General features: G+C 41.8%; 1 protein-coding gene and 1 pseudogene across 3 annotated transcripts in view; one reads left to right on the top strand and one right to left on the bottom strand.

Moving 5' to 3' along the window:
* Positions 1–14,390, top strand: part of Wdr76 (WD repeat domain 76) — a 73,162-nt gene that overhangs the window by 20,278 nt on the left and 38,494 nt on the right. For all 3 annotated transcript variants that reach the window (XM_045156737.1, XM_045156735.1, XM_045156736.1), the window contains exons 5-8: positions 6,697–6,823; positions 9,042–9,143; positions 9,607–9,650; positions 11,565–11,718. In XM_045156737.1, the coding sequence (XP_045012672.1) occupies positions 6,697–6,823; positions 9,042–9,143; positions 9,607–9,650; positions 11,565–11,718 (427 nt within the window). The remainder of the gene's footprint in view (positions 1–6,696; positions 6,824–9,041; positions 9,144–9,606; positions 9,651–11,564; positions 11,719–14,390) is intronic.
* LOC123463026 lies at positions 9,753–9,943 on the bottom strand (annotated as a pseudogene).

Raw genomic sequence — 14,390 nt, 5'->3', positions numbered from 1 at the left:
CTCTCTCTTAGATAAATGAAATTTAAAAGAAGTTTAAAAAATTTTATTTGTGGGCTGGAGGGATGGCTTAGTGGTTAAGGCGTTTGCCTGCAAAGCCAAAGGACCCAGGTTCGATTCCTCAGGACCCACGTTAGCCAGATGCTCAAGGGGGTGCACGCATCTGGAGTTTGTCTGCAGTGCCTGGGGGCCCTGGAGCGCCCATTCTCTCACTCTCCCTCTTTCTCTGTCAAATAAATAAATTAAAATATTTAAAAAAAAATTTTTTATTTGTAAGCAGAGGGAAAGAGATAGAATGGGCATTTGGGCATGCCAGGGCCTCATGCCTTTGCAAATGAACTCCAGATAAATTTGTGCATCTGACTCTCTGGGTACTAGAGAATCTAACCTGAGTTGTTAGGCTTTGCAAGTAAGCATGTTTATCTGCTGAGCCATCTCCCCAGCTGGGTCTCTTGTTTTGAAGTCATTTAAACCCCATTGTTGTAGCTGATAGCACTTGTAGAGGTGGTTTACCAGGTTGGTAGCATGGCAGTCAAAAAATGTAGAGGAGGGCCAGGTGTGGTGGCGCACGCCTTTAATCCCAGCACTTAGAAGGCAGAGGTAGCAGGAACGCTGTGAGTTTGAGGCCATCCTGGGACTACATAGTGAGTTCCAGGTCAGCTTGGCTAGTGTGGAACCCTACCTCAAACAAACAAACAAACAAACAAACAAAAAAACCAAAAAAAAAAAAATGTAGAGGAAAGTTTTGAAATTTAACATATTTGATTTTAAGTTTTTTTTTTTTTTTTTTTTTTAAACAGTACTGAGGCTCAAACTCTGGCTTGGAACATGCTAGGCAAATGCTCTACCACTGAGCTATATTCCCAGATCTTGGATTAAAATTTTTATGTAGTCTTTTTAAAAATTTTTAATTTTAATTTTTTTTTATTTGTGAGAGAGAGGGGGCCAAGGAATGAGCACACCAGGGTCTCTAGCCACTGCAAATGAATTTGACGCATGTGCACCTTGTACATCTGGCTTACATGGGTCCTGGGGAATTGGACAGAGGTTCTTTAGGCTTTGTAGGCAAGTACCTTGTTGCAGTCAGGTTCGCCTTGGTGGCAGAAATCACTCAACTGAGAGCAGCTTTTGGGGAAGAAGGGGTTTATTTTGGTTTACAGACTCGAAGGGAAGCTCTATGATGGCCAGGGGAAAAACAATGGCACAAGCAGAGGGTGGCCATCACCCCCTGGCCAATGTAAGGTGGACAATAGGAACAGGAGAATGTGCCAAACATTGGCATGGGGAAACTGGCTATAACACCCGTAAATCTCTCCCCAACAATACACTGGCTCCAGGAGGCTTTAATTTCCAATTGACATCAGCTGGGGTGACTAGCATTCAGCATACCTAAGTTTATGGGGGACACCTGAATCAACCTACCACACACCTTAACTGCTAAGCCATCTCTCCAGCCCTACTTTTTTTTTAAACAAAAAAAATATATTTTATGTATTTGCAAGCAGAGAGAGAAAGAAAACAGACAAAAAGAATGGGCGTGCCAGGGCCTCCAGCCTCTGCAAATGAACTCCAGATGCATGTGCCACTTTGTGCATCTGGTTTTATGTGGGTACTGGGGAACTGAACCTGGCTCATTAGGCTTTGCAGGCAGGTGTCTTAACTGCAGAGCCATCTCTTTAGCCCTATTGCCACTTTTTCTGTAGCAGTGTTATGATTTTATAGGAAAGAGATAAGCCAGGACATATGCCTGTGCTTTAAAGCTGTCGGAACTATGTGATGTCTCTCCCTGAGAGACAAGTGCCTCCTCTTACTGTCAACAAGCTTCAGCCTTTTCCTTCCCCTGGCATGGGATTCCTGGGGAATTCCTTTGAGGCCCATTGTTTTGATAATCTGATAACAAAGGGAGGGTCACAAGTGTTGGTCTAAAATCTTCCCCTCCTCTTCTGACTGAGTTACAACTTGTTCCCCACATGCAGACACTCATCTCTGGTGGTTACTGGAGGACTCATCCAGGTTTTGGTCACCACGTGACCTCTGAAGCCATGTGCAGTCCAGCCCTACTTTTTATCTGTGGTATCCTCCATGGGTAGCTTACATATATTTTCTTCCCTTATCTCTAAGACTAGTAAAATGGGAACCAGAAATTTATTTATTTTTATATTTTTGGTTTTTCAAGGTAGGGTCATGCTCTAGCCCAGACTGACCTGGATTCATAATGTAGTCTTAGGGTGGCCTTGACCTCATGGTGATCCTCTTTCCTCTGCCTCTCAGTGCTTGGATTAAAGGCATGTACCTTTACTCACAGAAATTTATTTATTCATTTTTGTGTGTGTGGTACTGCTAATTGAACCTAGAATCTTGAACATGCAAACATTCTATTAAAATGCTGCATTGGCAGTTAGGTCTAAAGTTTCAAAATAGGGTCTGGAGAGATGGCTTAGCAGTTAAGCACTTGCCTGTGAAGCTGAAGGACCTCAGTTTGAGGCTCGATTCCCCAAGACCCGTGTTAGCCAGAAGCACAAGGTGGCACATGTGTCTGGAGTTCGTTTGCAGTGGCTGGAGGCCCTGACTTGCCCATTTTCTATCTGCCTCTCTCTCTCAAATAAATAAATAATAAAATAAAATTTTCAAACAGTTGAGTGTGGTGCTGCACACAGTTAATCCCAGCCCTCAGGAAGCAGAGGTAGGAGAATTGCTGTGAGTTTGAGTCTAGTCTCTTACTACAGAATGAGTTCCAGGTTAGCCTCTGCTAGAGACACAAAACACAAAGTCCAAAAAACATGAAATAGTATTAAGGAATTGGGCAGTGTGACTTATGCCTGTAATTCCAGCACTGGGTAAACTGAGGTTGGAGTACCTTTGAGCTCAAGTCCAGCCTGATCTACAGAATGAGTTTCAGGTCATTCTGAGCTAGAATGAGACCCTGCCTCAACACAACAAAAAGTATTAAGGGGCTGGAGAGGTGGTTTAGCGGTTAAGGCACTTGCTTGCAAAGCCTAAGGACCCAGGTTCGATTCCCCAGAACCCACGTAAGCCAGATGCACATGGTGGCACATGTGTCTGGAGTTTGTCTGAAGTGGCTAGAGGCTCTGTTGTGTCAATTCTTTCTCTCTAGTAATAAATAAAAACAAAATATTTAAAAATATTTAATAAATATTAAAAAAAGAAAAGTTATGCTTTTTGAGTTACATCTCAGGAAAACAGAGACGGGTTAGTGTAGATCTGTAAGCAGTGGCCAATTCCTGTATTTTTTTTTTTTTTTAATTTCTAGGTAAGGTCTCACACCATCATATCCATGTGTCACCACATCTGGCTGATTTTTCTTTTTCTTTTTTTTTTTTTAAAGCATTTTGAGGTAGGGTCTCGCTCTAGCCCAGGTTGATCTGGAATTCACCATATAATCTCAGGCTAGCCTTGAACAGCAATTCTACCTCTGCCTTCCAAGTGCTGGGATTAAAGGTGTGTGCTACTATGCTCGGCTGATTTATTTATTTTTTGTTTTTTCAAGGTGGGGTCTTACTGTAGCTCAGGTTGACCTGGAATTCAGTCTGTAGTCTCAGGGTGGCCTTGAACTCATGGTGATGCTCCTACCTCTGCCTTCTGAGTACTGGGATTAAAGGTATGCATCACCATGCCTGGCTCAGCTGATTTTTTTAATAAGTGTTATTTTTCTTATTATTCAGACATGGTTTTTTTTTTTAATAAAACCTTTTTTCTTTTATATTTATTTATTTGAGAGAGAGAAAGAGGCAGATAGAGAGAATGAGTATGCCAGGGCCTCCATCCACTGCAAATGAACTCCAGACACATAGACCTCCTTGTAACCTGACATTACATGGGTACTGGAGAATCGAACTTGGATCCTTAGACTTTGCAGGGAAGTGTCTTAACTGCTGAACTCTCTCTCCAGTCCTGGTTTATTCTTTACTATGGCACCATGGATGTATTTGTCTTTCTCTTTAGTCCAAAGGATTCCTTCAGGTATTTTCTGTAGAGCTGGCTTTGTGGTCATGTATTTTTTTTTTTTTATCATGAAAGATGTTTCTTTTTTTTCTTCTATTATGACAGATAGCTTTAAGAGCTGTATTAGTTGGAGTTGGCAGTTGTTTTCTTTAGAAACTTGAAATACATCACTTCCAGCCATCCTGGCCTTTTATGTTTCTATTGAGAAATCTGCTTTTTCTCGGGTGGGCTGGCCTTCATGAGTGACTTGGTGCTTCTCTTGCTGTTTTAAAAATACTTTCTTTCAGGCTGGGAGGATGGCTCAGTGGTTAAAGGTGCTTGCTTGCAAAGCCTGTTGGCCCATGTTCAAATCCCAAGCCACCCACATAAACCAGACACAACTGGTGGTGCAAGCATCCAGTATTAGTTTGTATGGCAAGAGACCCTGTCTTGCTGTATACACACATGCACACAAATCAAATTAAAAATAAAGGTACTTTCTTTGTTCTGTATATTTCTTTCTTTTTTTTTTGTTCAAGGTAGGGTCTTGCTCTATCTAGCTCAGGCTGATGTGGAATTCACTGTGGAGTCTCAGGGTGGCCTTGAACTTATGGTGATTCTCCTACCTCTGCCTCCCAAGTGCTGGGATTAAAGGCGTGCGCCACCACGCCCGGCTGTTCTGTATATTTAGTATTGTAACTATATTATGATGAAGAGAGATTTTTTTTTTTTCTGGTTTGTGTTTGGTGTTCTAAATACTTCCTGTATCTCTATTGGCTTCACTTTCTCTAATTGGAAATTGCCTAGTGCATTGCCAGGAAAGAAATTTGTGTGTGTATATATTTCCTGCCAAGTAGAGTTCCAGGTTTCCCAGCAGTCCCTAGGCCTAATTTCACTTTTGCATATGTGGTGTAATGTGTGTGTGCAGATGCTCTGTGCATGAGTGTGGAGGCCAGAAAAGAACATCTGTCACATTTTCCCGTAAGACAGTCTCTCACTGAGCCCAGAGCTGCCATTTTCAGTCAGGCTGGCTGACCAGCAAGGCCTAGTGATTCTGTTTTCTGCTCTGTACAGGACTTGGGTTACAGTCATGTGTGACCATGCCCAGCTGTTGACATGGCTGTTGGGGGAAATTAAACTCAAGTGAATCAGGCCCTCTTAGGCCTTCATACTTGCATGGCAAGACTGACCTACTGAGTTGTCTCTCCAGCTGCTAGATGTTCTCCCTCTCCTTCCTTCCTTCCTTCCTTCCTTCCTTCTTCCCTTCCTTCCTTCCTTCCTTCCTTCCTTCCTTCCTTCCTTCCTTCCTTCCTTCCTTCCTTCCTTCCTTCCTTCCTTCCTTCTTCCTTTCCTTCCTTCCTTCCTTCTTCCTTCCTTCCTTCCTTCCTTCCTTCCTTCCTTCCTTCCTTCCTTCCTTCCTCCTTCTCTCCCTCCTTCCCTCCCTCCTTCCTTCCTTCCTCCTTCCTTCCTTCTTCCTTCCTTCCTTCCTCTCTCCCTCCCTCTCTCCCTCCCCTCCCCTCCTGTCTCTTCCCCTCTCCCTTCTTTCCTTCCTCCCTTCTTCCTTCCCTTCCCCTTCCCTCCCCTCTCCCTTCTTCCTTCCCTTTCCCTTTCCTTTCCCTTCCCCTTCTTTCCTTTCTTCCTTCCCCCTTCCCTTCCCTTTCACCCTCCCTTCCCCCTTCTTTCCTTCTTTCCATCCTTCCTTCTTTCTTTCCTTCTGCCACTGCTAACAAACTCCAAATGTATGCACCACTTTATGCATCTGGATTTACATGGGTACTGGGTAATTGAACCCAGGCCATCAGGCTTTATAAGCCGTGCCTTTAACCACTGAGCCATCTCTCCAGTTCTACTCTTTCTTTCTTTCTTTCTTTCTTTTTTTTTTATTTGAGAGCGACAGACACAGAGAGAAAGACAGGTAGAGGGAGAGAGAGAATGGGCGCGCCAGGGCTTCCAGCCTCTGCAAATGAACTCCAGATGCGTGCGCCCCCTTGTGCATCTGGCTAACGTGGGACCTGGGGAACCGAGCCTTGAACCGGGGTCCTTAGGCTTCAGAGGCAAGCGCTTAACCGCTAAGCCATCTCTCCAGCCCTTTCTTTCTTTTTTTTTGGTAGGGTCTCACCCTAGCCCAGGCTGACCTGGAATTCACTATATAGTTTCAAGGTGGCCTTGAACTCATGGTGATCCTCCTACCTCTACCTCCTAAGTGCTGGGATTAAAGACATGTGCCACTATGCCTGGCTTTGATATTTCATATTAATTAACTACTCATTAATTGCCAAGACTTTAAATTTTTTTTGTTTATTTTTATTTATTTATTTGGGAGTGACAGACAGACAGAGAAAGAGAGAGAGAGAGAATGAATGAATGAGAGCACCAGGGTCTCCAGCTACTGCAAACGAACTCTAGATGCATGTGCCACCTTGTGCATCTGGCTTATGTGGGTCCTGGGGAATTGAACCATGGACCTTAGGCTTCACAGGCAAGCTAAGCCATCTCTCCAGCCCTAATTGCCAAGACTTTTAAAATGTATTTTTATTTATTTATTTGAGAGAGAGAGAGAAAAATGGGCATGCCAGGGTCTCTAGCCAACAAACTCCAGACGCATGTAACCCCTTGTGCATCTGGCTTACATGGGTCCTGGGGAATTGAACCATGGACCTTAGGCTTCACAGGCAAAGACCTTAACTGCTAAGCCATTTCCCCAGCCCCCATTTTACTTTTTTGAGAATGACATGATTTTTCCCCCCACTCCTATAGGAAGAAGCCCAAGAAGAAAGAAAATGAGATTGGATGTAGAAGGTCCATGCGATTACTAAAAGTTGATCCTTTGAGAATTTCATTACCAGAAGCTTCAACACAGCTGACTTTAGTAGAAGATGAAAATGTAAGGAATTGTGCAAATACAATATTTTAGCTTAATAAAATACTGAAAATGTTGAAGTATTTGACATCAGACCAATGGTTAACTTACATTTATATTTTATTAATATGATATTTGTTTGCTATAGGGCTTAATGAATAAAATTTCAAAGATAGAAAGACTGATTTATATTATGTATTTCTGTAAGAAATTGTGTTGTCGGTCTCATATAACCCAGGTTGGTCTTGAACTTGCTAGCTAACTTGCTGAGGGTAATGTTGAACTTCTGATTCTCTTCCTCAATCTCCTAATTAATTACTGGGATTACAATGGACCTATAGTTTAATTTTTGGGCTGTGGGGGGTGTTCAAGGTAGGGTCTTGCTGGCAATCTCCTACCTCAGCTTCCCAAGTGCTGGGATTAAATGTGTGTACCACCGTACCTGATAGTTTAATTTTATACTATCAATAAGTGGAAAGAATTTTATATATCAAATTTATTCTCTGATTATAAAACTGCTTTTAATTCAAAAGCAACTACTGTTTTCTACTGTTTTTTTTTTTGTTTGTTTGTTTTCAAGGTAGGGTCTTGCTCTGGCTCAGGCTGACCTGGAATTCACTGTGTAGTCTCAGGATGGCCTTAAACTAATGGCGATCCTCCTACCTCTGCCTCCCCTCCCAAGTGCTGGAATTAAAGGCATGCACCACCACGCCCGGCTAGCACCTACTATATATATATATATATATATATGTTTTTTTTTTTTTTGGTTTTCCGAGGTAGGGTCTCACTCTGGCTCAGGCTGACCTGGAATTCACTATGTAGTCTCAGGGTGGCCTCGAACTCTCGGCGATCCTCTTACCTCTGCCTCCCAAGTGCTGGGATTAAGGGCGTGCGCCACCACACCCGGCTCAATAGTTTATATTTAATTACCTAATTATCTATTAATTACACGGGTACTTTATGAGCTATTTTCCAGTCAGGGTGTTAAAGTAGTTTCCAAAAATTTTTACATTGTGTTTTGAGACTCTTTCTAATTGTATCGTCCAGGCTGGTGTCTAACTCATGATCCTCCTGCCTTAACCTCTCAAGTGCTGTAATGATAGACATTTGCCACAGTTCCCAGCTTTTTCTTCCTTCCTTTTACCCAAGCTGGCTTCCAGTGCTCTTATGTAGATGAGGATGACCTTAAACTTCTGAGGCCTCTGCTTCCAACTGCTTAATGTTGGAATTACAGGTGTAATTCCAGCCAATGTATGCAGTGCTGGGATTAAAGCTAGAGTTCCATTTATGCTAGGGAAACACACTATCAGTGACATACATCTTTAGCCCTTTGGCATTCTTTTTTTTTTTTTTTTTTTTTTAAGCAAGCCCAACAGACTGGCTTTTTCAATTTTTTTAATGAGAGAGACAGAGAGAGAGAGAGGGAGAGAATTGGTGCATCAGGGCCTCTAGCCACGCAGTCAAACTCCAGAGGCATGCACCATTTTGTGCTCATGTGTGACCTTGCATCACACATCACACATTGCTTCACATATCTGGTTTATATGGGACCTGGAGAGTCGAACATGGTTCCTTAGGCTTTGCATGCCAGTGCCTTAACCACTAGGCCATCCCTCCAGCCCTGGCATTCATTTTTGAGTGATTTTTTTTTTTGTTGTTGTTGTTTTGTTTTTAGGTAGGGTCTTGGCTCTAGCCCAGGTTGACTATGTAGTCTCAGGCTGGCTATGTAGTCTCAAGCTGGCTTTGAACTCATCATGATCCTTCCACCTCCAGCTGCCAAGTGCTGGGATTAAAGGTGTGCACCACCATGTCCCCAGCTTTTTGTGGATATTTTGATCCCAGTTTAGCCCAGTTTTACCTGGAACTCACTCTGTAGCCTCAGATTAGCCTTGAATTCATGGTAGTCTTCCTACCTACGCCTCTTAAGAACTGAGACTAAAGCAGTACACCATTGTACCTAGCCCCTCCCCACCTTTTTTCCTGTATGTGTGTGTGGTAGATCCCATTATGTAGCTGAGGCTGTCCTGGAACTCAAAATCCTCCTGGTATAGTCTCTCAAGTGCTGGGATTATAGGTGTGGACCACTATGCTTGGCTTCAGCAGTTATTTTTGAGTGCCTGTGATGTGCTACTAGTAGTTAATGTTGAAAGGAAAGCAGTGGAAATAGAGACAAGTACTCCGGCCCTTCCTGAGGTTATATTAGGACAAGGAGACAAACTTATTTTATTTTTGTTTTTGGTAGACTTTGTTACCTCCTGGGCCTTTAGAAATGATTCCTGAAAATCAAGATGACAACAATGAGCTATTTAAAGGATTTCTGAAGACATGGGCAGAAACAAGCAAGGTATTACTTGGGAAGGCTTACATAAAAAATCTGTTAGAGAAATTTCTAGGGATGGGGAGATGGCTCAGCCGTTAAAGGTGCTTTTTACTTATTTACTTATTTTCTTTCGAGGTAGGGTCTCACTGTAGCCCAGGCTGACCTGGAACTTACTCTGTAGCCCCAAGCTGACCTTGAACTCAGAGTGATCCTCCTACCTCTGCCTCCTGAGTCCTGGAATTAAAGGCCTGTGCCACCATGCCTGGCTAAAGGTGCTTTGTTGCAAAGCCTGCCAGCTCAGGTTTAATTCTCCCATGCCCATGTGAAGCCAGATGTAAAAACTGGCTCCTGGTGTTTGTTTTTAGTGGTTGGAGTCCCTCACACACCCATACATGCACACATACACATGCAAATAAATTGATAAAAATATTTATAGCTCCCCTTCACACGTATATATTTTGTAATTTGATCTTTCCCAATGTTTCAGGCAAGTAACAAGAACTCTGAGAAAGGATTATCTAGCATTAAAAGGTAAGTTAAGATTCTTTGTCTTGAACATTTTGTCACCTCTAATTTATATTTTTTGAGATGTTTAAAGTATGAAAATAGTGAAACTATAGACATAATCTGGTCTTTGCTGAGTTCATACTAGGACAAAGAGCCAAACTTTTAAATTAATTAATTAGTTAATTTATAAGTGAGAGAGAATGAACATGCCAAGGCCTCCAGCTGTTGTAAACGTGTATATACACAATTTTTTTCAATTAGCAATAATCAAGCCTCAGATAAACCTCACTGGCTATGATGCTGCCATGCACAAAGCTATACAATTTTTTTTATTGTGCTATGTTTTTCATGTGTGGCTTCACATTTAATAGTGTATTGGACTCTTTAAAATTAATACTTGCATAATTTCCAATTGAGTAGTTAAAGCTTATTTTTTATTTTTGGATTTTTGATTTTTCAAGGTAGGGTTTCACTTTAGCCCAGGTTGATCTGGAATCCACTATGGAGTCTCAGACTGGATTTGAACTTACTGCTATCCATCTGCCTCTGCCTCCCAAGTGCTGGGATTAAAGATGTGTGCCACTACACCTGGCTCAGTTGAGGTTTATTTAACTGTCTTCCATTCATTTGATATTTAGAGTTGTTTTCTGTTTAGTTGTGTGTATTTGTGGAAGTATGTCTACTCTACTGGCTTATTTTGTTAGGATAGACTTCCATAAGTAAAACGTTTAATAATTCAAATATTGGGGACTTTTTTTTTGGTTTTTGAGGTAGGATTTTGCTCTAGCCCAGGCTGACCTGGAATTCGCTATGTAGTCTCAGGGTGGCCTCGAACTCATGATGCTCCTCCTACCATTGCTTTCCAAGTGCTGGGATTAAAGGCATCATGGCTTCCCTTTTTTTGGGGGGCGGGGGGAGGAATTTTTATGACTTTCAGTATATACTATTGAATCATTTCTTCAAAATGTCTTTTCTTCCATAATTCTTTCATGAACTCTGTCACCATAAATCTATGTGAATGTTTATGGTTGTAGGTTTTTTGTTTTTTTTCCCCCCTCTCTGGTCTCCAGCTGTGGGGAGCAAGTGTACGGTAAACAAGTGCTCTAACCCTGGGCTGCATCCCTAGCTGAAGTGTGTGTGCTTAACTATAGCCTCCTACTTTGTGATGCTATTACTGAAATTATCAGAAATAATTGTATCATTGAAAAATGATACCTTATTGCTTAACTTGATTTTTTTTTTTGTCAGTTTGAATATTTTTCAGCACTTATTTGCTAATTGTGGTTTTTTGTTTTTTGAATTGCCTTTACTTATTTGGACCATTAAGATTGCTTTTACTGCTGGGCGTTGTGGTGCACGCCTTTAATCCCAGCACTTGGGAGGCAGAAGTAGGAGGCTCGCCATGAGTTTGAGGCCACTCTAAGACTCCATAGTGAATTCCAGGTCAGCCTGAGCAAGAGTGAGACCCTACCTTGGAAAACAAAAAACAAAAACCAACAACAACAAAAAGATTGCTTTTGCTTTATTTTTATTATTATTTTTTGTTGTTTCAAGGTAGGGTCTCACTCTAGCCCAGGCTTACCTGCAATTGACTATGTAGTCTCAGGCTGGCCTTGAACTCACAGTGATCCTCCTACCTCTGCTTCCTGAATACTGGGATTAAAGGCATGCGCTACCACATCCAGCTGTTTTTACCTTTAAAATTTAACTTGTCATGCTGGGGAGATGGCTCAGCGGTTAAAGGCATTTGCTTGTAAAGCCTAATACACAGTGTCCATGTAAATCCGGATGCACGAAGTGGCGCATGACTGTGGAGTTTGTTTGTAGGAGTAAGAAGCCCTGGTGTGCTTGTTATCCCCTCTTTGTCTCTGCTTGCAAATGAATGAATAAATAAATAAGTAAAAATATTAAAAATAAAATTTTACTTAATTTTCATAGCTACAAAGCCAATTTAAATGATATGGTTATTAGTGAAGATACTGTTCGTAAAGTTACTAAAGGCGCAATATCCTCTGTGGCCCTCCATCCATCAGAAACTAGAACTTTGGTAGCAGCTGGGGCCAAATCTGGACAAATTGGACTTTGGGATTTGGTAAGTTACTATTCCTTTTTTTTGAAGATTTTAATGTTGGCTTAAAGCAAGTGGTCTTAAAGAGAATACTTTAGAGGGCTGGAGGGATGGCTTAACAATTAATGCGTTTGCCTGCAAAGGCAAAGGACCCAGGTTCAATTCCCCAGGACCCACATAAGCCAGATGCACAAGGGGGCACATGTGTCTGGAGTTCATTTGCAGTGGCTAGACGCCTTGGTGTGCCCATCCTCTTTTTCTCTCCCTCTTTGTCTCTGCCAAATAAACAAATAAAAATAAAAAAAGAAGATACCTTAGAGACATTTCTTTATAAATGTTGCTTGAAATTTGTAGTTTTGTGTTTTATGATTCTGTTTTTAAAATTTTTGTGTTATTTATTTGCTAGAGAGAGACAGAGGCAAATAGAGAGAGAGAATGGGTGCACCAGGGCCTCCAGCCACTACAAATGAACTCCAGACACAGGTACTACCTTGTGCATCTGGTTAATGTGGGTCCTGGGGAATCTAACCTGGGTCCTTTGGCTTTGTAGGCAAGTGCCTTAACCACTAAGCCATCCCTCCAGCCCTGTTTTATGATTCTGGATTTTAGAAATCTAATGGAGTTTAAATTGCTTTATAGAACTTTTACATTCTTAGCTTGAATATCATTATCCATCTGGGCATAAATGAACTTCCAGGAGACCTTAAATTTAAGTGTGAAAAAACTGTATGAAAGTCTGAGTTTTTACATTATGTTTAAAATATAGGTGGGTGTGGTGGCACATTTAATCCCAGCATATAGGAGGTTGAGGTAGGAGGATTGCTGTGAGTTTGAGGCCAGGTCAGCCTGGGCTCAAAAAACCAAAGACCTACCTCAAAACACCAAACCAAACAAACAGACAAACAAAAAAGCAACTACATCATTGCCAGGCATAGTGGCACACACCTTCAATCCTAGCACTCAAGAACTCATGTTAGTTTCAGGCCAGTCTGGGACTATAGAGTGAGTTTCAGGGGCTAGAATGAGACCCTACCTTGAAAAAACATTTAAATATATATATATATATATATATATATATATATATATATATATATATATATACACACACACACACACACATATATATATACACACACACATATACACACACACACACACACACACACATACATATATAAATAAAAGCTGGACGTGGTGGCACACACCTTTTATCCCAGCACTCGGGAAGCAGAGGTAAAAGATCACTGTGAGTTCGAGGCCACCCTGAGACTACATGGTGAATTCTAAGTCAGTCTGATCTAGAGTGACACCCTAACTCAAAAAAAATAAATATAAGCTGGGCATAGTGGCACACACCTTTAATCCCAGCACTTGGGAGGCAGAGGTAGGAGGATTGCTGTGAATTTGAGGCCACCCTGAGACTACATAGTGAATTTCAGGTCAGCCTGGGCCAGAGTGAGACCCTACCTCAAAAAAAAAAAAAAAAAAAGAGAGAAAAAGAAAAAAAAATATATTTATACATGTAGAGAGAAAGAGAAAGTGCAATAATCTGAATAGTATGTGTTCCTCCATTTTCCTATGTTGCCTTCCTAACCCCCAAGTGACACTATTAGGAGACATGAGGCTAGTGGGAGGTAATGAGATCATGAATGGTATTAATGCCTGTGGTGGATTGATTCAGGTGTCCCCCTTTAACTTCTGTGTTCTGAATGCTTGGATCCCAGCTGATGGCAACTGGAGAATTAAAGCCTTGCTGGAGGTGGTGATGGGGACAGCCTTATGGGTGTGATAGCCATCTTCCCCTTGCTAGTGTTTGGCACACTCCTGCTCCTGTTGTCTACCTGATGTTGGCCAGGAGATGATGATGTCGTCTCTGCTCATGCCACATTCTCCCCTGCCATCATGGAGTTTCCCCTCTAGTCTGTAAGCCGAAAACCCTTTCCTCCCATAAACTGCTTTTGGTCGGGTGCTTTGTGAAGGTAATTACAACAATGCCCTTATAAAAGAAGCGCAAAAGGAATCCCTTAAAAAACAGTCGGGTGTGGTGGCACACGCCTTTAATCCCAGCACTCTGGAAGCAGAGAGGTAGGAGGACCACAATGACTTGGAGGCCTCCCTGAGACTACATAGTGAATTCCAGGTCAGCCTGGACTAAAGTGAAACCCTACCTCGGAAAAATAAAAACAAAACAAAACAAAACAAATGGAACCCTTTGCTCTTTTGTTTTTATTTATTTGAGAGAGAGAGGGAGATAGAGACTGGATGTGTCAGGGACTTTAGCCACTGGAAATGAATTCCAGATGCATGTGCTACCTTGTGCATCTGGCTTATGTGGGTCCTGGGGAATCGAACCTGGGTCCTTTGGCTTTGCAGGCAAATGCCTTAACCACTAAGCCATTTCCCCAGCCCCTTTGCTCTTTTTGCTATGTGAGAGCTCAACTAGAATACACTATTTATAAACCACATAGTGGGTCCTCACTAGATAGTGAATAATCCAGAACTTTGATCTGGATGACCTAGCCACCAGAACTGAAAGCGTTAAAAAAAAAAGTGTTTATTTATTTGAGAGAGAGACAAAGAGGCAGACACAGAAAGTGAGTTTTGGCATGTGAGGGAGTCCTACCTCAAATGAACTCCACTTTTATTTATTTATTTTTATTGACAACTTCTATAATTGTAGACAATATCCCATGGCA

This window comes from Jaculus jaculus, chromosome 8 (assembly GCF_020740685.1).
Source record: "Jaculus jaculus isolate mJacJac1 chromosome 8, mJacJac1.mat.Y.cur, whole genome shotgun sequence".
NCBI classification, from domain to species: Eukaryota; Metazoa; Chordata; class Mammalia; order Rodentia; family Dipodidae; genus Jaculus; species Jaculus jaculus.
Note: the sequence above shows the minus strand (reverse complement) of the source record. Positions and strands in the feature narration are given on the sequence as shown.